The sequence below is a fragment of the Photinus pyralis genome, unplaced genomic scaffold, assembly GCF_008802855.1.
Source record: "Photinus pyralis isolate 1611_PpyrPB1 unplaced genomic scaffold, Ppyr1.3 Ppyr1.4_LG5, whole genome shotgun sequence".
Taxonomy (NCBI): domain Eukaryota; kingdom Metazoa; phylum Arthropoda; class Insecta; order Coleoptera; family Lampyridae; genus Photinus; species Photinus pyralis.
In genome coordinates, this window is record NW_022170596.1 from 28,134,258 (window position 1) to 28,160,231 (window position 25,974).

Below are 25,974 nucleotides of genomic sequence, written 5' to 3' on the forward strand. Positions count from 1 at the left end.
CAATTCCTCGAACGGCCACTTTTCGCAAAAACCCACTTGGCAACCGACTTGTTGAAATAATTGTTAATTGAAATGATTCTAATTTTAGAACTGGACTAATTTAACGTACTTCTGCCGCTGTTTGTGTATATAAAAATCACGAACAGCCTATATATGTATAAATAGCTGTGACGACAGTTCATTAACAGATGTGAAATCAATAAATATTTGAGGTCAATCACTCGCCGTTTTCTTCTTCTTGACCCCCCCGCCGCCCCAATTTTTCAAAACGGCGTGATTTTCGAAACGTAGCTCGCGTGTCGTCATTATACAATATTCCCATAGCCGCGAGAGATTAATTTCCTGGTCCCGACAAAAAAAACGTAATTCACTTAATTACCGATTCGGAAATAGTGAAATTTGGAATGATTTAATTAAAAGATAACAAATTTCCGCATAGCACTTTCGAAATCGTGGGATTCTTTAAGTTCTACGAATTTGTTGTTTATTGAATGTAATTTTCGAGTTGAGAATGTGCGTTGTTGCCCCTATCACGTAATGGCAAACGTGCATTCCTGCTGTTGAAGAATGTGCGATAGTTCGCAGATAAACCCAATATCTAGGAATGCACTTTTCACATTTGTAGAGAAAGTGAATCCATTGGCCCCAATTCGTTCCTCTATAGTTTATGATAAGCCGCATGCGTTTTGGTAACGACCATTTTGCCCTGCTAATTTTATAAAGAGGTTAACACAATGTGTAAGACTTCGCATTTTTGTGTGACAGATCAGCCGCATCACCCCATCACCCATGATCTTTGCCACGACACCAATTTGAAAACAATCGGAAATGTCGAAGAAAAAAATCACCACGTCAGTATAACGCGCTCGGGGATGGCGCCCCGATGTCGCTGGCACGTGTACATTCCTCGTCTTTCTACAAATGGGGCCGCATTTGCTGCTCATTCGGCCAAAGCGAGACAATCGCTTTATCTAAAATCTTGATTTTTGTAAAGCTAGGGCATCGTAAAAAAGTTACATATTTTTTAATGGGACACCCTGCAATTGGTTCCTAATTCTACATTAAATTCTATGGAAACCGTCATCATTTCATATTCGTATATCTCATTTTTTTAATGGAACACCCTATATATTTTGTGTTATCCCTTAAGCATTAACTTTCATTAATGATTAAGTCTCAAATGGTTTTCGAAATATGTGGATATTGATAATAACTATAAATAATAACTAGATAGGTCCTTATCGCCATGTTTTGTTAGCATTCGCCGTTGGGCAATTCTTGATTAATTAACTCGATAGTTGTGAAAGTGGTTGGGGTTGTTTTAAGTGTCGTCGAGGCTAAAAAAAAGTGTAAAGAAATTTGATTCGGCTCAAAATAGACCAATCGTGCACTTTTAAGACTCCACTAGAGCGAGCTTATTTCGGCTAAATACCGCTGAATATGGGGCGTTTTGTATTTGCATCTACAGTCTTGAAATGCATTGATTTATCACTTACATAGCCCGAACTGTTTATTACTTCGGCGTTGAAATTGGAACTACCCCGAAACGCAATTCGATTTGGTTATATAGCAAACGTCCCTCTCTGTTGAAAGTGCTCAAACGCTCCCGAGTATTCTAGAATGATTTCGAACAAACGCGATATTTCCCGGAAAGATTGCGTCGCATCCGCCCTCGATGTCTATCGGTATTTCTCGAATATTCGCTACATTCTGTACAAATGTTAACAATGTCGGTGAAATTTTTTAGTTCTGATAACATTTATTGTTTTATTGATAATTTCCGGCGCCGCCTCGCCTCGCTCAGACTCGTACAGCCAAAACCGTGCATTTTTCATAGGGAGATAGGATAATTTTTGAAATCACCATGACCAAATGAGAATGAACAGTTTTTTGAAAATTTTTTTTGTTTTGTAAGATGAAGCAACTATACAGGGTGCTCGTTTTTCGAGGTCCAACAGAAAAATTCGGATGTCTTCAGAAATTTTTAATTTTCGATTTTCTCTTTTATTTCGAAAACGACAAAAAGTGGATATTTATTAAAGCTCTTTTTTATGAGGAATCCAAATGTGTTATCAAAAAATTCAAGGCACTCTAGACTTTGAAGTTACAGTAGATAACTTTTTTATTGCTTATGGGATCCATATTGAATTTTAACATTTTTGAATAAAATTCGTTTTTCTGATTACAATGATCGTGCATTTGAGAGATAGAGTATTTTTGAAATCCCCATGGCCAAATGTATAAGATGCCATCGAAAAAGCGACGTTTTTTGACAATTTTTTTCATCGGTTTTTGTAAGATGATGCTACTATACAGTGCGTTCGAGACAAGAGGGCCATTTCAATACTACCTCTTTTATTTGATGAGATCTCAAAATTTGTCAAATATAGTTTTATATGTACCATTCAATATTCGCTTGCCACCCACTGGTGCTAATTATTTAATTTTCTATTATTATTATTTATTATTTATAATTGTGGATATCACGATATTGGAGATAAGTACTGTGTGGTCTATCTTGGTTAAGACTGCAGTCAGCACGCTGTACCATTTTTTGTGAGACTTTTGATACCACAAACAGAATCAATTTAGCTACGTTTATTTCTGAGATACAGGGCGAAAATGAAAAGTTTGACTTTCTGGGATGTTAACATGTCTAACTACCCATGTAAGATAGAAAAAAGGTAAAAAACTGCCTAATTAACATTTTGGCCCACTGTTTCTGAAATTTGATCCAAAAGTGGTATTTTTAACTGCAACACCCTGTATATCTTAACGTAAATTCTTTTGCATTGTTTTCGGTTTTTCCGAATTAGATTGATGTATTACAACCTATGTATTTTTTTTTAAATTTTAGCCACGAAATTTTATTTTTACCGTTTTCAAATAGTAGGCCATGGATATATCCATGGTACCGAAGGGAGCCGATGCCAATCAATAAAACGGTAGAAAAATGAAATGAAAAATATACGTCAATGTAATTAGTAAAAAAGAATGCAAAAATTAACGTAAAGATATACAGGGTGTTGCATTTCAAAATTACCAACTTTGGGTCAAATTTCAGAAATGGTAGTCCAAGAATGTTGTTGACTACTCTGCTGGATTCTACGTGGCTTGTTTATCATGCACGAGAAGATTTAACATAACACAGTTACCGTAACATCCTAAAGTCACATTTTTCATTTACACCTTGTATCTCAGAACGCCCTGTAAATAAACTTTTCCTTGCCCGTCATTGACATATCCAGATTCTACAGGCCTCACATTGACACAAGCTAAAAACCATGAATATTGTAACGTAAATTTAATTATCTGCTTTATTTATATATAATTAATTAATGAATTTATAACACATTGATTTATAACAGTTGATTAAATATTTATCACAAAATTTATAACAAACGAGCGCATAATCACTACTTATCAATTATCGCCGGTGCCTAATCTTTTACCGACTTGATGGCGGCTGCTGGCGCCCCGATGTCCGAGGTTCTCGCTGCAATATTTTACTTTCTTATTTAATAATAATAATAATACCTTTTTTGTTGTGCTTGAACGCTTTGGTTTGTCAAAATTTGCGATGTATAATTTGTCATTTTTTAAAAATACCTGAGGTTTCCAATAGGAATCTCTCTTTTTTCTCTACCGCTCTCTCTACTCTACCATAATATGGAGGTAAAGTTATTACAATTTCTAAAAAAACGCATTTCTCCCATGCGACAAAATTAAAATCGAAAAGTTTTACAAGTTCTGAAACGTATTTCAAATATCTTCCTAAAAATGAAAAATTGATGATTATTTTGAAAACATTTCAAAGCCATTCAATTCTTCTCAAAAAAGAGTTATAGCCTTTTATCTAAAAATCGAAAAATGGACCTTCTACCCGAACTAAAAAACAAAAGAGAGTGGGGCCAATTTAGTTTTCGGCATCGAGTTTATCTCAAACAAAGATATCGAGACTGTCTATCTCTTGTAACTTAAAGGTTACCCAAATTTTACCACCCGGTACAGCGTATGGCGTTTACGTGCGTATTTTTTAGGAAAATTATTGAAAATTAATACATTTGTGGACCCCCTCTCTTCCGCCACACATACTATGCACCTGTGTCAAGTCAACAATAAATTTTGCATATTTCATGCGAAGTGGTCAACAAATATGCAAAAATATGCACGTGAATAGACCAGAGAGGTGTTCGGACACTAATTATATCAAATGTCGCAATTGATATTGCGTATCAGCCCTTAAAAATCACTAACAAAATCGTAAGCCTACCCCATGAGTTGGGTAAAGAATTTTTCATGAACATACTTCTCGCGTTCAAATGTTTCTGATCGCATGTAGTGAACGCCATTTTGTTTATGGTTTTTTAAAATTGAGTTGTACTGTATCGGTTATTATGGGAAAAGCCCCCCTCTCCTCGATTTACTATTGTACAAAAATAGCAATAAAGGTAAAAGGGGAGTTTGGCGATTGGGGAAATCCATGGCAAACTTTATGCGTTGGAATTGAAATTATTGTAAAGTGCCAGCTCCACACATGCGGAATTTGGTGAGCTCCGAGTACCGAACTAAGTTTGTTTCGTATTGGTAGAACATTCAACTGGGTAATAATTTACCCAGAAACCCCAATAAGACTGTCAAACGTAACACGGACTACGGTAAGTTAACCAACCGTGTCGATCCGCCGATATTTTCCAAAGGCGAGTTTACGAGAGAGTTATTAGCACTAAATAGTGAAGGCCTTAAGTGAGCTCTGAGTCACGCTGTCACCTGGTGTTCCACACAATATCGATAATTATTTTCCCATCGGCGTAATTTCGCGATTAGAATCGGCGGCACGTGGATAGTCCCAGATTCGAACTTCACCCTCCGGTCGAATTGTGATTTTCGCTTGAGAAGCGGTTTTGTAACAGCCTGTGAATGGGAATACTGTTTTTCTAATGAAACATATTGATAACCCTAATCTTAACAAAGTTCAAATAATTATTTTACAATAATAAACATTCAAGTAGGTTAAACGATAGAAACTGAACTCTTGTCTGGGCCGTCTTCTTTCATCATTCCGGAGGATGGACCCCAATTCTCGATTTTGGAGCCATCACTCTCCAAGGATAACCACATGTTTCAAGAAAAACGGAATTTTTCCTCCATTCACCAGACCAGACGAATTTTCGCCCAATCAATCAATTAAACAAATGACAAACGTGATAGTGCAGATTTTTTATCGAGCTTTGCGGCCACCTCGGCGATTACTCAGCGTGATTCATCGCTCTCAGGATGTGATCAATGCACAATAAGCCACACGTTATCTCTAAATGTTTATATTTAATTCTAATTCTGTTGCATTCTTCAGATTTTCCGCGTTCGTTTCATAAAACATCTCTTTGATCGAATCATTTAATTAAACATGTTTATCGTTACATTTCAAATCGTATACACGGTAAAAATGTTTTTTTTCTGCGGTAGGCGATTACGCTAAAGAAAAATTTCCGTTGACGCCTAATTGTTTCGTGTTAATAGCTTGGAGGAGGAACTTATCATTATGGCGTATCAATATTTATCGTTTACAAACGGTTCTATACGTAAATATTTTTTTCCGGTCGACATGAGACAATTTTTTTTTCTGGGCAAAAAAAAGGCACTGTATTACCTTCCTTTTTTACCAAAAATTGACTGCACCAAAATTTCTCGGGAAAAAACTTTTTCTTATTAATTTGGGTGCGTAGAATCCAAAACGATTCGTACTTTTTCGATTAAACGTCTCAATGAAAAGTTATGGACAAAAAACCAATTTCGAAAAAAATTCAAAGCGCTGTAACTTTTGATCTAGTAGTCCGATCTTGGAACTGTTTGAAATTATGGATTCTAAGGGCCACATTCTATAAGAAAATATTTTTTTCCGGTCGATCTGAGACAATTTTTTTTCGGGCAAAAAAAAGGCAGTGTATTACCTTCCTTTTTTACCAAAAATCGACTGCACCAAAATTTCTCGGGAAAAAACTTTTTCTTATTAATTTGGGTGCGTAGAATCCAAAACGATTCGTACTTTTTCGATTAAACGTCTCAATGAAAAGTTATGGACAAAAAACCAATTTCGAAAAAAATTCAAAGCGCTGTAACTTTTGATCTAGTAGTCCGATCTTGGAACTGTTTGAAATTATGGATTCTAAGGGCCACATTCTATAAGAAAATATTTTTTTCCGGTCGATCTGAGACAATTTTTTTTCGGGGCAAAAAAAAGACAGTGTATTACCTTCCTTTTTTACCAAAAATCGACTGCACCAAAATTTCTCGGGAAAAAACTTTTTCTTATTAATTTGGGTGCGTAGAATCCAAAACGATTCGTACTTTTTCGATTAGACGTCTCAATGAAAAGTTATGGACAAAAAACAAATTTCGAAAAAAATTCAAAGGGCTGTAACTTTTGATCTAGTAGTCCGATCTTGGAACTGTTTGAAATTATGGATTCTAAGGGCCACATTCTATAAGAAAATATTTTTTTCCGGTCGATCTGAGACAATTTTTTTTTCGGGACCCAAAAAAAGGCAGTGTATAACCTTCCTTTTTTACCAAAAATCAACTGCACCAAAATTTCTCGGGAAAAAACATTTTCTTATTAATTTGGGTGCGTAGAATCCAAAACGATTCGTACTTTTTCGATTAGACGTCTCAATGAAAAGTTATGGACAAAAAACCAATTTCGAAAAAAATTCAAAGGGCTGTAACTTTTGATCTAGTAGTCCGATCTTGGAACTGTTTGAAATTATGGATTCTAAGGGCCACATTCTATAAGAAAATATTTTTTTCCGGTCGATCTGAGACAATTATTTTTTCGGGGCAAAAAAAAGACAGTGTAATACCTTCCTTTTTTACCAAAAATCAACTGCACCAAAATTTCTCGGGAAAAAACTTTTTCTTATTAATTTGGGTGCGTAGAATCCAAAACGATTCGTACTTTTTCGATTAGACGTCTCCATCAAAAGTTATGGACAAAAAACCAATTTCAACAAACAATTCAAAGGGTTGTAACTTTTGATCTAGTAGTCCGATCTTGGAACTGTTTGAAATTATGGATTCTAAGGGCCACATTCTATAAGAAAATATTTTTTTCCGGTCGATCTGAGACAATTTTTTTTCCTGGGCAAAAAAAAGGCAGTGTATTACCTTCCTTTTTTACCAACATCGACTGCACCAAAATTTCTCGGGAAAAAACTTTTTCTTATTAATTTGGGTGCGTAGAATCCAAAACGATTCGTACTTTTTCGATTAAACGTCTCAATGAAAAGTTATGGACAAAAAACCAATTTCGAAAAAAATTCAAAGCGCTGTAACTTTTGATCTAGTAGTCCGATCTTGGAACTGTTTGAAATTATGGATTCTAAGGGCCACATTCTATAAGAAAATATTTTTTTCCGGTCGATCTGAGACAATTTTTTTTTCGGGACCCAAAAAAAGGCAGTGTATAACCTTCCTTTTTTACCAAAAATCAACTGCACCAAAATTTCTCGGGAAAAAACATTTTCTTATTAATTTGGGTGCGTAGAATCCAAAACGATTCGTACTTTTTCGATTAGACGTCTCAATGAAAAGTTATGGACAAAAAACCAATTTCGAAAAAAATTCAAAGAGCTGTAACTTTTGATCTAGTAGTCCGATCTTGGAACTGTTTGAAATTATGGATTCTAAGGGCCACATTCTATAAGAAAATATTTTTTTCCGGTCGATCTGAGACAATTATTTTTTCGGGGCAAAAAAAAGACAGTGTAATACCTTCCTTTTTTACCAAAAATCAACTGCACCAAAATTTCTCGGGAAAAAACTTTTTCTTATTAATTTGGGTGCGTAGAATCCAAAACGATTCGTACTTTTTCGATTAGACGTCTCAATCAAAAGTTATGGACAAAAAACCAATTTCGAAAAAAATTCAAAGGGCTGTAACTTTTGATCTAGTAGTCCGATCTTGGAACTGTTTGAAATTATGGATTCTAAGGGCCACATTCTATAAGAAAATATTTTTTTCCGGTCGATCTGAGACAATTTTTTTTTCGGGGCAAAAAAAAGGCAGTGTATTACCTTCCTTTTTTACCCAAAATCGACTGCACCAAAATTTCTCGGGGAAAAACTTTTTCTTATTAATTTGGGTGCGTAGAATCCAAAACGATTCGTACTTTTTCGATTAGACGTCTCAATGAAAAGTTATGGACAAAAAACAAATTTCGAAAAAAATTCAAAGGGCTGTAACTTTTGATCTAGTAGTCCGATCTTGGAACTGTTTGAAATTATGGATTCTAAGGGCCACATTCTATAAGAAAATATTTTTTTCCGGTCGATCTGAGACAATTTTTTTTCGGGGCAAAAAAAAGACAGTGTATTACCTTCCTTTTTTACCAAAATCGACTGCACCAACATTTCTCGGGAAAAAACTTTTGCTTATTAATTTGGGTGCGTAGAATCCAAAACGATTCGTACTTTTTCGATTAGACGTCTCAATCAAAAGTTATGGGCCAATATGGGACAAAAAATTCAAAGGGCTGTAACTTTTGATCTAGTAGTCCGATCTTGGAACTGTTTGAAATTATGGATTCTACAGGCCACATTCTATTCTAAAAAGGCACTGTATTACCTTCCTTTTTTACCAAAAATCGACTGCACCAAAATTTCTCGGGAAAACATTTTTTCTTGTTAATTTGGGTGCCTGAAATTTTTTAAAATCTCAATTATTTTCAAAAATTTTTCAAAAATTTCAACTGAGTTTTTTAGTCGCAAAATGGAAAAACTTTGCCCCCATTTAACCTACACTGTATTTCTCACCGTTACGGACATCCCGATGGTGAGCCACGAACTTGAAACACCCAGTATACAGGGGCGTACGTGTACAAATAAACCGCGTGTAAAGAGTATCCAGAAGAGCGACATATGGGAGCGAGGTTTAATTGGTCGAGCTGTTCCAAAGAACGAAACGAGCAGCTCGACTCGACTAAAAAAAGACACAGGTTGGCTCGACGCTCGGCTCGTTTACGAGTCGAGGTTTCGAACGGACTCGAGTCCAGCTCGAGTTTGTTTAATTTCAATTTTTATGTCAAAAATGACTATTGCGGATTTTTCTGTATGAGAGCTATTATTTAAATAATTAGAGCTAGTTCCGATTTGGTGAACTGTGTTACCATTTTAATAATAAATAAATACAGGGGGTTCAAAAAGTGGTATTAAAAATTGAATTAAAAAAATCATCAAAGCTAAAATTTTTTTAATGGGAACCCCCCTCGGAACCCCCTTATTTTTTCATTGTGTATATTATGCACAAAAAATAAGGATAACTAAGGCAATTTATTCCAAAAGTTTTCAGTCCTTAAAATATTATCTTTCTGTTACAAAATGTTACTAACTACAATTTTAAGTGGTAAAAAAGCGCTCGATTGTTTTTTTCACAAGTCACGGCCAACTAATAAAAATTCATAAACCTGTACTTGATAGTATTTTTACAATACAAAATATTGAATAGGCAAAATTTCAAAAACTGAATTTTTTGGATTGGAATTTTTGAATTTTTGACCATTTTAATGAGTAAATCAAAAAAGTAATATTAAGATTTTATTTGCTCTTTTTGGGTCAAATTTAAAAACAAATTAAAACAAACAGGAGGACAATAAAAAATTACCAATTTCAGAATGACACGAGGAATGACCCTACATTTTCTTAGTTAAAAACTACACAGAAAAAATGTTTCATTACAAAGGTTTCATTATGATTGTTGAATAATCTGTCGTTTTCAAAATAAGTATACGAGGCCAGGTAAAAAGTTATCGCACCTAACCTTTTTTTTTGTAGAACTGGTACAACCTGTTTTATTCTAAAAAGATAGCATACCAAAAATATAATAATAGTAAATAAATTCAAAAAAATACAATATTGGTTCAAAAAGATTCAAATGATTTTTTAACAAATGAAACATTTTTTTGAATCATTTGAATCTTTTTTAAATTCATTTCCAATCTCTTTGAATTATTCTTGAGTTTTTTGGGTCACCTATATTTTTTTAAATCACCCCTATAGTGCGGCATATTTTGGAAAAATTTTAAATTAAAATATACAGGGTGTTCTATTCCAAAAATGAGGTTAGGTCCGGTAACGATACAGCGTTCGTCAGGTCTGCTATTGTCTATAAATAAATAAACACTTTCCGAAATTCCCACGGGAACGGGAATATGATTTTATGTTTTACAGTCGACTTGACATTTCGAACGTAGGTTTCTTTGAACTTTGAACTTACTTATATTTTGATTTTTTAATTTGACTTGTGCAAAACTGTATGTTTACAGTTCCAGCACTAATAAACAAATAAATAAATAAATAAATAAAAGAAAGCGTTGAGGGGTTTTCCATGGCCAACTAACAAAAATTCCCTGTATTTATTCAAAATGACAATCAAGGCAGTCCACCTCTTCTAAAACGAAACCAGCCCAAATCAAATAATGGCTTTCCTACAGAAAATATGAGGAAATATGATTTAGGCTACAGGCCTGCTCTATACCCAGACTACGAAAATGTATAGGGAGTTCAATTTAAAAGAAGAATCAAGTTGTCACTATTTTAGATGAATTCCTCTTATTGACTTTCGTATACAGAGTGAAAATTTTATCAGGAACACTCTTCAAAACAACGTTTTGTTAAAGAAGGTTTTTATGGTACCCAAAATTATTAAAAGTTTGCCACCAATTTACCTACTTTAAATTTGTGGTCAGTGGCGTACTTCTGCATGATTACATATTAAATTTTTGACACGACAAATTGTTTTGCCATAACTAAAAAGGATAAGGTTTTTTTAAAGTAGCAAAATTACAAAATTAATTATAATAAAACTATTTTCCATAATTTGAGTTTATCTATTAAATTTTGTTATGTACTAAAAAATGTTTACGTCTGTATATCCAAGAAGGCGGTGAAGGTGTGCCCCCTCGACTTTGCAAACGTACGCCACTGACCACAAATTTCTAGTACGTACATTGATAGCAAACTTTTTGTAATTTTGGATACTATAAAAAGCCTCTTTTAAAAAAATGTTGTTTTGAAGATTATAGTCTTCCAGACATTAGTCCCGCCCTGTATATGTAGCCAAATTTTCATAAAGTTCAATATTTCTAATATTTTTTTGAAAAATTCATAAAAAACCCTTCAAGAAAGTTTCTAGTAAAAGAAGAAAGCAATTTTTCAACAATTCTACAATTTTCAAGAATAATTTCAGTGGTACCAACCCTGTCAACAAAAAATAACTTCCTTTTTTTAGTAGAACTGGTACAACCTGTTTTATTCTAAAAAGGTAGCATATTAAATTTTCTTACCAAAAATATAATAATAGTCAATAAATTCAAAAAAATACAATATTGGTTCAAAAAGATTCAAATGATTTTTTAACAAATGAAACATTTTTTTGAATCATTTGAATCTTCTTTAAATTCTTTTCCAATCTCTTTGAATTATTCTTGAGTTTTTTGGGTCACCTATATTTTTTAAATCACCCCTATAGTGCGGCATATTTTGGAAAAATTTTAAATTAAAATATACAGGGTGTTCTATTGCAAAAATGAGGTTAGGTCCGGTAACGATACAGCGTTCGTCAGGTCTGCTATTGTCTATAAATAAATAAACACTTTCCGAAATTCCCACGGGAACGGGAATATGATTTTATGTTTTACAGTCGACTTGACATTTCGAACGTAGGTTTCTTTGAACTTTGAACTTACTTATATTTTGATTTTTTATTTTGACTTGTGCAAAACTGTATGTTTACAGTTCCAGCACTAATAAACAAATAAATAAATAAATAAAAGAAAGCGTTGAGGGGTTTTCCATGGCCAACTAACAAAAATTCATAAAAAACTTAGATTTCAATGATTTTTTCAGTTCAATTTTAAAGCTAATTTTTGAACGCCCTGTATTTATTCAAAATGACAATCAAGACAGTCCACCTCTTGTAAAACGAAACCAGCCCAAATCAAATAATGGCTTTCCTACAGAAAATATGAGGAAATATGATTTAGGCTACAGGCCTGCTCTATACCCAGAATACGAAAATGTATAGGGTGTTCAATTTAAAAGAAGAATCAAGTTGTCACTATTTTAGATGAATTCCTCTTATTGACTTTCGTATACAGAGTGAAAATTTTATCAGGAACACTCTTCAAAACAACGTTTTGTTGAAGACGCTTTTTATGGTACCCAAAATTATTAAAAGTTTGCGACCAATCTACCTACCTTAAATTTATGGTCAGTGGCGTACCTCTGCAAATATTAAATGTTTACCATAACTAAAAAAGGATAACGTTTTTACTAGGAAAATTACAAAATTAATTATAATAAAACTATTTTCCATAATTTGAGTTTTTCTATTAAATTTTGTTACGTACTAAAAAATGTTTACGTCTGTATATCCAAGAAGGCGGTGAAGGTGTGCCCCCTCGACTTTGCAGACGTACGCCACTGACCCCAAATTTCTAGTACGTACATTGATAGCAAACTTTTTGTAATTTTGGATACTATAAAAAGCCTCTTTTAAAAAAATGTTGTTTTGAAGATTATAGAGTCTTCCAGACAAAAGTTCCACCCTGTATATGTAGCCAAATTTTCAAAAAGTTCAATATTTCTAATATTTTTTTGAAAAATCCATAAAATAACCCTTCAAGAAAATTTCTAGTAAAAGAAGAAAGCAATTTTTCAACAATTCTACAATTTTCAAGAATATTTCAGTGGTACCAACCCTGTCAACAAAAAATAACTAAAAGTAATGTGCTTTCAGCAATTTTTTTGTTTCAAGAAGTCTACTAAACGTTTTGAAGGAAACACGTAGTCCACTTTGCGACCAATTAGATAAGTGGATCAGTGGGTCCCAGATTAGTAGTAGTAGTTCCTAAGATCCAAAATAAGTTGCACTCAAGATTTTATGAAGGTTTTCGAAAGGAATTTTTAAAGAAGGATGTTCAGATGTCGCCAATATTGTTTTTTCAACCTAAGATCGAGCTATGGGTCTCCGAGCTAGTAAACTAACGAAATTGTGTAATAACTTAAACTGTTTCGATGACTTTGGACACTCAGATTCATCAAATTTTAGGTTCAATTGTTGAATCATTTTGATGTATGAAATTGTACAGTCTCGCAAACGTGAGAAAAGTCCGAGGAAATGTCACGTTGCTCATGCGAAACAGTCATAACAAACGAAACGTTATCATTTATGTGTAAAAATGGTAATAATGTGGCAAAAATAGAACCTCACCATAGTCACCATGTACGGTACACATTCCTGTATGTGCGGGACACAATTCGGGCGGCGCTCCCGGAAGGTAGTAATGTCCATCGGGGTAGTACTCCCCATACGTAATGGGCGAGCAGTACATGTCATTCTGCGACTCCTGTACGACGCTCTGACTGGCCACCATCCCTCCTCCAAGACCAGCGCAATGTCCTTCAGGTACACGCGACACTTTTCCGACAATGACCGCCACAACGCACAAATCATTCACTAATCACCATCACTAACCTCCCGCGTATTTTTTTGCAGCCCTGCAAGATCCCTGTCGTGGAGAGAAAAAAAGATTACAATTTACATATTAGATGGGCTCGGACTTGGATGGATGGTCTTTGCGTCCCTCCCCAATTAATCTCTTGAACCTGACGCGTGAGTCACTTAACGACAATGCTCTAAGTGCGGCGGCCCACGCCCACTATTTTTTCCTTCTCACACGCCCACATATTTTCTTCATTAATGCAATTATAATATGACAGAAAAGATTGGAACGTGCACCGAGCTATTCTAGGAGTAAACACCATTTATTTTTGGGAGCACGCTCTACTTTCACAGTATTTATTTGCGAACCGATTTCGAAATTTCGAAATACAAAGCTCTCCAAGTTCTAAGTTCTAACAAGGTCGTCTTGGGATTTTTAAGAATGCGTGAGAAAATCGACGAGAGAGAGGTCAAAAACATCGCGGGTTTCATTCATGTCTGTGTGAAGATGATTTGCATACGCACTTTGGAAAAGCATTCACACAGAAACGATGATTAGTCATCGACGACAAAAAACGGAGAACGACTGTTTGGTTCTAGAACACTCGAAAAGACTCGCGACCACTCGGGAACACTCGAGTTTACTATTTAAGCAAATCGAATTGCGTTTCAGTATAGTTCCAATTTCAACGCCGAAGTGATAAATAGATTTTTCAAAAATTTCGTTTTATTCATAAAAAGGGGGAAGGAACTTTGCCCCCATTGAACCTACGATGTATCCTTTTACCGTTGCGGTGAGCCACGAATTTGAAGCACCCTGTACATACATACAGATAACCATATTTTATAACTAAAAGTTCGGTAGTTGGCTAAATGAAAGTAAAATTTTTGAAATGGACAGTTTATTCGAGAATCTCAAAAAACTGCAGGATCTACAGAAGAAATTTAAAAAATCGTGCAATTGTAACACCCTGTATATAGGTAATGAAGCGTTTGCTATATTTACATGAACTTTTAGTCATAAAATGAGCCCCTTTGGTACGTCATATTCCAAAATTAAAAGAAAATAGTTTTAAAAAAACTACCGGATCTAACCTAATTTCTTTTAATGGAATAGGTACCCTCTAGATCTTAATCTAAACAAAGCATGATCTTTTTTGAATATCATCCATGGCATTACTTATACTTTTTTTAAAGTAGATATACTATCGTATTAGATTAAAATATACAGGGCGCTCTATTAAAAAAAATTAAGTTAATCCGATAACTTTTTTACCTGACCCTGTATACTTATTCTGAAAACGGCAAATTAATGTTTATCACAAAAGTTTGTTGAACAACCTTGCGTTTTCAGAAGAAGCACAAGGGACAAGGTAAAAACCGGACCTAACTTCGTTTTGTAAATGGAATACCCTCTAGATTTTAATCTAAACAAGCATAATAAATTTTCTTTTCAAAAATAAACAAAAAATGAACAAAAAAACCAAAAATCTTTTTGAATTCTTTTCCGAACTAATTTTGAATCACTGAAAGTTTTTTGAATATTATCCATGGCATTACTTATACTTTTTTTAAAGTAAATATACTATCGTTTTAGATTAAAATATACAGGGCGCTCTATTAAAAAAATTAAGTTAATCCGATAACTTTTTTACCTGACCCTGTATACTTCTTCTGAAAACGACAAATTAATGTTTATCACAAAAGTTTGTTGAACAACCTTCCGTTTTCAGAAGAAGCACAAGGGACAAGGTAAAAACCGGACCTAACTTCGTTTTTTAAATGGAATACCCTCTAGATTTTAATCTAAAAAAAAAGTATGATAAAGTTTCTTTTCAAAAATACACAAAAATGAACAAAAATCCCAAAAATCTTTTTGAATTCTTTTCCGAACTATTTTGAATCACTGAAAGTTTTTTGAATACCTGTATTTAAAAAAAAAAGAATTAACATACTATCTTTTCAGCTCAAAATATACAGGGCGTTTTATTTAAAAAATGAAGTAAATTTTTTACCCGGCCCTGTGCGCCCTGAAAACTTTCAAATTGAAATTTGCGATGTTTTCGAAATTTGAAGTTTCTTTTTATTGATCTCTGCTTGAAATAGTTTCTTGTACGATCACGATGCACCAAATATTTCAAAATTGAGCTACCAAAGTCTTTCAAATTGCCTTTTAGTATTGGGGGATGAAATATTTTTTGTCCCCCTTCACCCCTCACATTTCACGTTTAAAATCGCTTTCTGAATCGAAGATTAAACGCTTTTTGTACAGGGTGTCACTTTTATAGGGTAGGAGCGGTACCGAAAAAGGGTGTTTATAAGTTTCTTTATGATTTTTCAAAAATCTGCTGTTTTCAGAATAAGTATATGGGATCAGGTAAAAAAGTTGCCAGATCTAACCTCATTTTTTAAATGAAACATTGTATATTTTATTTTAAACAAATAATGTATTAAATTAACTTTTTTTAAATTAAAATATACAGGGTGTTTCATTAAAAAAATTAGAATAGCTCTGGTAACTTTTTCGCTCGCTTTTTCGTGACTGAAAAAATCCGAAGGAAAAGATTTCTTTCTTGTGTATTTTTGAAAACGTATTAAATTATCTTTTCAAAAATACCCAGAAAGAAAATATCAAAAAAAAATCTTTTCTTCGACTTTTTTCAGTCACGAACTTTATTTTGAATTATTTTAATCTTTGATTTGAATCACATTAATGTTTTTAAGTGTCACCTATCGTATTTAATGTGCTATCCTTTTTTTACATTAAAATATACAGGACATTCCATTCCAAAAAACGAGGTAAATCCGATCACTTTTTTCTGCAAACGGCAGATTATTCAACAATTATTGCAAACTTGTATGAAACATTCGGTCTGTTATAACTAACAAAATGTAGTCATTCTGAAATATACAGGGCGCTCTATTTAAAAAAATTAAGTTAATCCGATCACTTTTTTTACCTGACCCTGTATACGTCTTCTGAAAACGGCAAATTAATGTTTAATACAAAAGTTTGTTGAACAACCTTCTGTTTTAAGAAGAAGCATAAGGGGCAATACCCTCTAGATTTTAATCTAAAAGAACGCATGTTAAATTTTCTTTTCAAAAATACACAAAAATGAACAAAAATCCCAAACATCTTTTTGAATTCTTTTCCGAATTATTTTGAATCACTGAAAGTTTTTTGAATATCACTCATGAGTGTTATCTGTATTTTAAAAAAAAAGAATTAACATACTATCTTTTCAGCTCAAAATATACAGGGCGTTTTATTTAAAAAATGAAGTAAATTTTTTTACCCGACCCTGTGCGCCCTGGAAACTTTCAAATTGAAATTTGCGATGTTTTCGAATTTGAAGTTTCTTTTTATTGATCCCTGCTTGAAATAGTTTCTTGTACGATCATGATGCAACAAATATTTCAAAATTGAAGCTACCAAAGTCTTTCAAATTTCCTTTTAGTATTGGGGGATGAAATATTTTTTGTCCCCCTTCACCCCTCACATTTCACGTTTAAAATCGCTTATTGAATCGAGAGTAAACGCTTTATATACAGGGTGTCACTTTTATAGGGTACAGAAAAAGGGTTTATACAAAAGTTTCTTTGATTGTTGAACAATCTGCTGTTTTCTGAATAAGTATATGAGATCAGGTAAAAAAGTTACCAGATCTAACGTCATTTTTTAAATAAAACACTGTATATTTTAATTTAAACAAAGTATTAAATCATGTTATTTTTTGAAATTAAAATATACAGGGTGTTTCATTTAAAAAATGAGAATAGCTCTGGTAAATTTTTCGTGACTAAAAAAATTCAAAGGAAAAGATTTCTTTCTTTTGTATTTTTGTAAACGTATTAAATTATGTTTTCAAAAATACACAAGAAAGAAGATATTAAAAAAAATCTTTTCCTTGGCTTTTTTCAGTCACGAACTTTTTTTTTTGGATTTTTGAAATCTTTTTTTAATTGATTTGAATCACATTAATTGTTTTTAAGTGTTAATATGCAATCCTTTTTTTACATTAAAATATACAGGACATTCCATTCCAAAAAACGAGGAAATTCCGATAACTTTTTTTCTGCAAACGGCAGATTATTCAACAATACTTTTGTATAAAACATTCGGTCTCTTATAACTAAGAAAAATGTAGTCATTCTGAAATTGACAATTTTTAATTTCCCTATCCCTTAAGGACCCTTCACTCTCAAAATTTGATTATTTCCTATGGACGCCATATTGGATTTTTTGCGGAATGAGATGGGAGACAAAAAAAAGAAAAATTATGACGGGTCACTATACTTTTACCATAGATTTACAAGAAAAATTTCAAAATCCAATGTTCTGTCCTCTACCTCAGTCCGTAAAAATCCAATATGGCGTCCATAAAAAATGGACCAATTTGAATCACCCTGTAGAGTGTTTTGAATGTAAAAATTATGGCTTTTATCACTTGTGTAGTCTGATAGGCTAAAATTATCACTTCTCATGGTATCTCATTTCCGCTTTAGTGCACCACAATGGCGCCTCTTTAAGCCACCAATACAATGTAGGCAAATTTTTGCAAAAATTGTCGGTTAGAAAGAACTGCGGATGTACTCCATTGCCGATTACGAAACTGAATACGGAGATGCGAAGGTCGTTGCATTCTTATTTTCATTAATATTTAACGGACACTCTAAAAAACAAGACATTTCCCCTTTCAAATCGACAAGGAAATGCATTGTCCCGTCTCGGTATCGTCGAAGAAACTTTCTTCATTCACGGTTGTTATTCGAAGCCGCCCGCCTTCTGTATTCAGATTTCACCTCGCGCGATTCAAAGCGACTTTTATTGCGTAATCGAAACGATTATTTTTTTTTCTCCGCCGTTTTCGAACGTTCTCTCGCATATAATCGAATAGGAAACATTAACGTTTGTCCTACATTTACCGCGAGAAAATGCAAGGTTCCATACACTTTCTACGACCTTTCCGTTAATTACAAACTGCGCGCTGCCGCTGTGTTGTAGTTTCATCTACATACATCCTTTGCAACAACGCGTATCCGGCCCGTACGTCCCGAAATATTACAAAATGGATCCAAGATAAAAAGTTCTGTGGCGAATGCGACACGGGAAAACGCTATCTCCGTCACTTATACGCTGACCGGATGTATAAATTGTCTATCAAAAGATAAACGTAAATTGGTCCTAAGTGAGTGACATCTCCATTTTTTATATACGGAGCGTACTATCGGAATGTTTACACGCACTTTCGCGCTTTTTTTTATGGGGGTCGTTGAACCGGATCGCTCCACATTTCAAGAAATTTAACCACGTATCCAGAAAATAAAGATTGAAAATCCGGCTCGAGGACCAAAATCAACATCAATACTTCTGCAACTCAATTTTTAACAAAGTTTGACGAACAATTCCAACTAAATCCAAAAATCTTGGAACAAGATCCCAGAAGTTTTGAATACGAAATTTGGAGGGTGAAAATCTTTCATCTTTAGCCTTGCAATTTGAAAATGACTTAATTTCAAAATTTTAAAAACAATTTTCCAATTTAAAATTTCAATTTGAAATCAAAAAGAGTCGAGGGTAATGTTTTCTAAGAAAGTAACCCTAAAACGATTCAGAAGAAAATTTCAAGCTGAGATTGTTTAAAATCAAATTAACGCCAGTGCTTAAAAAAGTTTTAAGTTTAAAATTGGAAATTTTAACTTAAAAAAGTTCAAGTTTTAACATTTCTTAGAGATCATTACTTTAAAAAAAACTATTCCAAAACTAAATTTCGAACTTGGTTTAGAAAACAGTAAAATTTCAAGTTTCCAAGTTCCATTTTGTGAAAAGCTTTAAGATTTTGAATTATTAAAATAGTTCAAGAAACAATTTCAATCGGAGGAATTTTGAATTTAAATTTAGAACATGTAACAATTTAAATTGTCACTTTTAAACACAACATTTTTTCAAAAATAAATCGTTTATTATTAATATCTGTAATACCACTTTAGATATTTTAATGAAATTTGGCATGTATGGCACTTATGTATCCAGAGGCATTTTTTAACGTACCACATCTTTTTAATTTTTACCAGTGGCGTTCGTACGGAATTTCACATGCCCATTTTGGCAGACATTGATGGTACGCCACTGATTCATCTGAAAATAAAAATTACTCTTGAAGTCCCCAATCATTTCTAAGCAAATTTGATCCCTTTGTTTTTTTCAAACTCGTCAACAGAATTAATAATTTTAACACACGATTGTAATAGCCGATTCAAGAAAATGTAACACCCTGTATACTTAATACTTTATTTGTAGCTTATGTTCTGTGATCATTGTTTCAAATTTGATACATCACTTATTGTTTAGAATCTACACCAAAGTTCAAAATAGTTGGTCGCAGTATACAGGGTGTTACATTTCTAGAATCTGCTACAATTTTAACTTTCAAAACTTTTTGTGGAGCACCCTGTATGAATGTGAAGTCTCTGTTTCTTTGTTTAACTTTCTGGTCTCTTGCACTATCGTCGTATCTGTCGCAGTCGGCCTGTCCCAGCCTACTATTTTTTTTCTCATTTATTATTTCGCTATTTCCCCTACACATAACTTCCATCGATGGGCTATTTTTGCAAATACATCGAAACTTTGACAAATACGAGAATAGTGCCAAGACACCAGAAAGCTAAACAAAAGTTTAAATTCATACAGGGCGGCCCAAAAAAAGTTCTGAAAGATAAAATGGTAGCCGATTCAAGAAAATGTAACATCCTGTATGCTTGATACTGTATTTGTAGCTTATGTTCTGTGATCATTGTTTCAAATTTGATATATCACTTATTTTTTAGAATCTACACCAAAGTTCAAAATAGTTGGTCGCAGTATACTGGGTGTTACCTTTTCTAGAATCGGCTACAATTTTATCTTTCAGAACTTTTTGTGGAGCAGCCTGTGTGAATTTCGGCATGAAATTTTAACTCTCTGTTCTTTTGTTTAGCTTATGTTCAAGAGAGTTCCAATTTCTTGCCGAAATTCATACAGGGTGCTCTAAAAAAAAGTTCTGAAAGATAAAATTGTAGCCGATTCAAGAAAATGTTATACCCTGTATACTTGACACTTAATTGCAGAGATTATAAAAAATAATTGATGTATCAAATTTGAAACAAGTATCAGAGAGAAAACACAAAATACGAGAAAAACTTTTCCAAACCGTGCATCAGATTGTAAAAACAAAGGGATCAAATTTGCTTACAGAAATCAGTGGCGTACCATCAATGTCTGCCAAAATGGGCTAGTGAAATTCCGTACAAACGCCACAGTTTTAAAAAAGTTATCTGATCTAATCTCATTTTTTTATGAAACACGCTGTATACAGGGTGTTTCATAATTGAATGTCAATATTTAAGGGGGTGACTTTTGGGTCCATTTTTAAAAGAAAACTTCATACGAACCTATGTCCTAAACGTCTTAACTTTTGAGATACAGGGTGGTAAAGTTTTCAAAAATAAATCATTTATTATTAAGATCTGTAACACCACTTTAGATATTTTAATGAAATTTGTCATGTAAGTATGTACTATGATCCAAAGGCATTTTTTAACGTACCACATTTTTTTAATTTCCACCAGTGGCGTTCGTACGGAATTTCACATGCCCATTTTGGCAGACATTGATGGTACGCCACTGATTTCTCTGAAAATAAAAATTACTCTTGAAATCCCCAATCATTTCTGAGCAAATTTGATCCCTTTGTTTTTTTCAATCCGATGCACGGTTTTCGCTTAAAAAAATAAAAACTCGTCAACAGAATTAATAATTGTAACAGCCGATTGAAATAATTGTAGCCGATTCAAGAAAATGTAACACCCTGTATACTTAATACTTTATTTGTAGCTTATGTTCTGTGATCATTGTTTCAAATTTGATACATCACTTATTGTTTAGAATCTACACCAAAGTTCAAAATAGTTGGTCGCAGTATACAGGGTGTTACATTTTCTAGAATCGGCTACAATTTTAACTTTCAAAACTTGTTGTGGAACACCCTGTATGAATGTGAAGTCTGTTTCTTTGTTTAGCTTTCTGGTCTCTTGCACTATCGTCGTATCTGTCGCAGTCAGCCTGTCCCAGCCTACTATTTTTTTTCTCATTTATTATTTCGCTATTTCCCCTACACATAACTTCCATCGATGGGCTATTTTTGCAAATACATCGAAACTTTGACAAATACGAGAATAGTGCAAGACACCAGAAAGCTAAACAAAAGTTTAAATTCATACAGCGCGGCCCAAAAAAAGTTCTGAAAGATAAAATTGTAGCCGATTCAAGAAAATGTAACATCCTGTATACTTGATACTGTATTTGTAGCTTATGTTCTGTGATCATTGTTTCAAATTTGATACATCACTTATTTTTTAGAATCTACACCAAAGTTCAAAATAGTTGGTCGCAGTATACGGGGTGTTACCTTTTCTAGAATCGGCTACAATTTTAACTTTCAAAACTTTTTGTGGAGCACCCTGTATGAATGTGAAGTCTCTGTTTCTATGTTTAACTGTGTGTCGCAGTCAGCCTGTCCCAGCCTACTATTTTTTTTTCTCATTTATTATTTCGCTAGTTCCCCTACACATAACTTCCATCGATAGCTATTTTTGCAAATAAATCGAAACTTTGACAAATACGAGAATAGTGCAAGAGACCAGAAAGCTGAACAAAAGTTCAAATTCATACAGGGCGGTCCAAAAAAAAGTTCTGAAAGATAAAATTGTATCCGATTCAAGAAAATGTAACACCCTGTATACTTGATAATTTATTTGTAGCTTATGTTCTGTGATAATTGTTTAAAATTTGATACATCACTTATTTTTTAGAATCTACACCAAAGTTCAAAATAGTTGGTCGTAGTATACAGGGTGTTACATTTTCTAGAATCGGCTACAATTTATATCTTTCCGAACTTTTTGTGGAGCAGTCTGTGTGAATTTCAGCATGAAATTTTAACTCTCTGTTCTTTTGTTTAGCTTATGTTCAAATTTCTTGCCGAAATTCATACAGGGTGCTCTAAAAAAAAGTTCTGAAAGATAAAATTGTAGCCGATTCAAGAAAATGTTACACCCTGTATACTTGACACTTAATCGCAGAGATTATAAAAAATAATTGGTGAATCAAATTTGAAACAAGGATCATCGTACATCCTGTATCTCAAAAGTTAAGACGTTTAGGACATAGGTTCATATGGAGTTTTTTTTAAAAATGGACCCAAAAATTGCCACCTTAAATATTGACATTCAATTATGAAACACCCTGTATATTAACCTAAAAAACAGTTAGCATACCTATCGAAAAATCCTCGTGTCAAGTGCTTGAGAAAAAAATGAATCAGAATTTCAAACCGCACCTTCCTCAAAATGGAAGTTCCCCAGAATTCTTTAAAACTGGAAATGTCATGGGATTCCAGGCACTTATTCTCAAAAGCCAAATTCCGATGACGGTTCAATTCGAATTAAATCAGTGGTTTCCAACAAGTGTAAATACATTAAATTTTCAAGATAAGCAAAGATACAACGTTCTAAGACTGAGACCTAACAATTTAACTTAATTCGTTTTTAATTGTTTTTTAGCAGTGTTGCCAATAAAGTAAGTTATTGCAACTTCGTTTTAGGAATTGAGACCGTTATTGGTCGAAAGATTAGCTGTCGGCGGCATGTTTTTGTCCACGTGATTGTGTTATTGGCATTTACAAAGTTCAAAGTTTATCTTCGCCCGTATATCGTCTTTCCCAGAAACGTGCCACCGAAAAAAAAATTCTTCGCAGTTGTTAATTTTCATTTAAAATTAGACGCGCGGTAGTTGGCGATTGGCCAAAGCCAAAAAAAATTGCCGCCCTTATTATTGACGTGACGTTATCTAATTGAAGGAATTCGGTCCTTCCGTTGCCAAATAAAAGGAAATGCGGTTCGGTGCGTTTTTCCTCCGCGACCTTACCGTTTGTTGTAGGAATCCGCATTCTTTTCATGTCGAAATTAATTAATAAAGTTTGTCATCCGGTATATCAAAATCTTACGCTTGAAGGGGCGTTTCCAAGAATGACCTTGCAGAGTAAACGTAAACAATTTGAAGTTTTTTTGTCGGTGAAAGTTGCGAAACACCTGAACGATCAAGAATTTATTTTGGCCAGGTGCCCTTCTTGAACGTGTTGACTCATTTTTTTTATGCTAAATTTTCGGACAGTCAGCCCGATTTGTTTTGTTGAAAACGCAGTTAGCCATTTTAATAATAAATTTGTGCAGATGCAAGTTAACCTAAGCCGTGTTTAACGCGTGTTGTCCGAAAAAAAAAACACTACCTACATCCATGGCATACTAGTTAAAAACCATAAAAATTTAAGGTTTCAATTTTTGGTTCATGACTAGAATTTTTAAAAAATATAAATTGTAATACAGCAACGAAATCAGGAAAACGAATACAAAACATTGACTAAGATATACAGGGTGTCGCATTTTAAAAAAAAAAACAAAAACGGTAGTCCAAAAATTTATTTAAACTACGCCACTGGATTCTACGTAAAATATCTAGAATGGACAGTTTTTATCGTTTTCTCTTGCAATTTTCTGACTTTAAATTGACAATTATTGTTGTATTTAATTTAATGTATTATAATTAGTATACTTTACCGAAAATTCTCGAAAATTGCCGAATATTTACGAAAGCTCCCGAATATTCGCAACGATAAATAAATTATAGAAATTTTTCAACACTGAGTCCAAGGGATGAGGTGCCAACCTCAACAACATTTCATTTATATAAAAATGTTATTATCAGGACAAGGTTTGTATAAGATAATTTACAAAAAAATCGATCAAAATTTAAATTTTCAAAAATTCTAATTTTCGATTACGGTAAAATGTTTTTCGATTAATAGAAGAACCCGCAACTGTTTTTCAGATACTACTTATTTTAGATGGCTTCTAGATCGAAGATTTTTTACGAGTTTTTAAGGATCTTTGGGATTTTCAAAACTATTATTTTTTTTTTCAAAAAACTAAGAGCCTTACGAGTGTTTTAGGAATTTTCGTACTCTTAACGGGCTTAAAAGGCAACAACTTTTAGAGCCTTTAATATTAGTGAATCTGCCGACTTTTAAGCCTTTTTTTTTAAAGGCTTTGGAAAATACGCACATGCAAGTCGGATAATAAAAACTGATCCAACTTTGGGACATTTTTGAAAATCAAACAAAAACCTTCATTTTCAATCAAAACACATTTTTAAAAATATTATACAGAGCGTGATATAGTATAAGTAGTGACAAACCAAACATTTTTTTAAAATAAAAAATAAAGACCCAAGAGTCTAGTGCTATTAAAGAAAAAAATTTCAAACTCCCAAACGAAATATTTGGATCCATTGTTCATTTGGAAAACAATTTTTTTAACCTTGAACGACATCATAGGCTCTAAAAGGTCTAGAATAGGTGCTTTAGAAGTTCTCAGACACTCATAAGGCTCAGATTCTTAAGGCCTTAAATTATTGTCTCCTAAATAGGGAACGTTCGAATTTTGAAAAGCCTGTAAAATACTTTCCTTTTAAGGGTTTTCCACCTTCGACACAATCTTTGTAATTGCTAGTGTAAAAAAAAGTTGGAAAATATTCGTCCCCTTAAGAAATACGGGGGGCAATCAAAAAAACATCAAACAGAATGACCCTATATTTTCTTAGTAATAAAAGATTTTAAAAAATGCAAGTTTCTTTGAAAAATCTGTCATTTTCAAAATAATTGTAGGGGGCCATGCAAAAAAGTTATCGAACTTAACTTCATTTTTTTAATGAAACACCCTGTATAGTTTAATTATTTGTTATTTTCAAAATAATTGTAGGGGGCCATGCAAAAAAGTTATCGAACTTAACCTCATTTTTTTAATGAAACACCCTGTATAGTTTAATCTACAAATACACCACCGGGATTATACATGCAATTTAAAAAAATTCAAAAAAGATTTTCAACGGGCCCAGATTGTTTTATGAAATTCTAGAATATTCGCAGGATATCTTTTGCAAGAGTTTTTGGCCCTCCTCTGGCTAACGCAACCGTTAGTTGATAATTTCAAAAAAATCCGCCCCTCCGTTTTTCTATCGCCAAGGTGTAAGGACGAATTTGCTCCAATTTTTGGATTCTACGCACCCGACTTATTATAATGCGCCCATAAAGGATTAGTCATCGGTGATAAGAAACGAAAGCGTGTGTGACGCATTCTTTCCGCGAAATATGACGTGTTTGTTCTAGAATATCGTTCGGAAGCGTTCCAGAACTTTCGAGAAAGAGGGGTGTTTTCTATACAGGGTGTTCCGAGACTCGATGGACATAGATTAACACCATATTCCTTGCTCAATTTTAAGTCGAAATTTCCTTATGCACTTTAACTCTATACAGGATGTTCCGAGACTCGATGGACATAGATTAACGCCATATTCCTTGCTCAATTTTAAGTCGAAATTT

The 25,974-nt window shown here is 33.5% G+C and overlaps 1 protein-coding gene across 5 annotated transcripts in view; it reads right to left on the minus strand.

Moving 5' to 3' along the window:
- LOC116171846 (fibronectin type-III domain-containing protein 3A) overlaps positions 1–25,974 on the minus strand; it is an 89,332-nt gene that overhangs the window by 25,445 nt on the left and 37,913 nt on the right. For 2 of the 5 annotated variants that reach the window (XM_031488857.1, XM_031488856.1), the window contains exon 2: positions 13,268–13,565. The exons of the other annotated variants lie outside the window; for them this stretch is intronic. In XM_031488857.1, coding sequence (XP_031344717.1) covers positions 13,268–13,430 — 163 coding nt within the window. In that variant the 5' untranslated portion in view covers positions 13,431–13,565. The remainder of the gene's footprint in view (positions 1–13,267; positions 13,566–25,974) is intronic. 5 annotated transcript variants of the gene reach the window in all.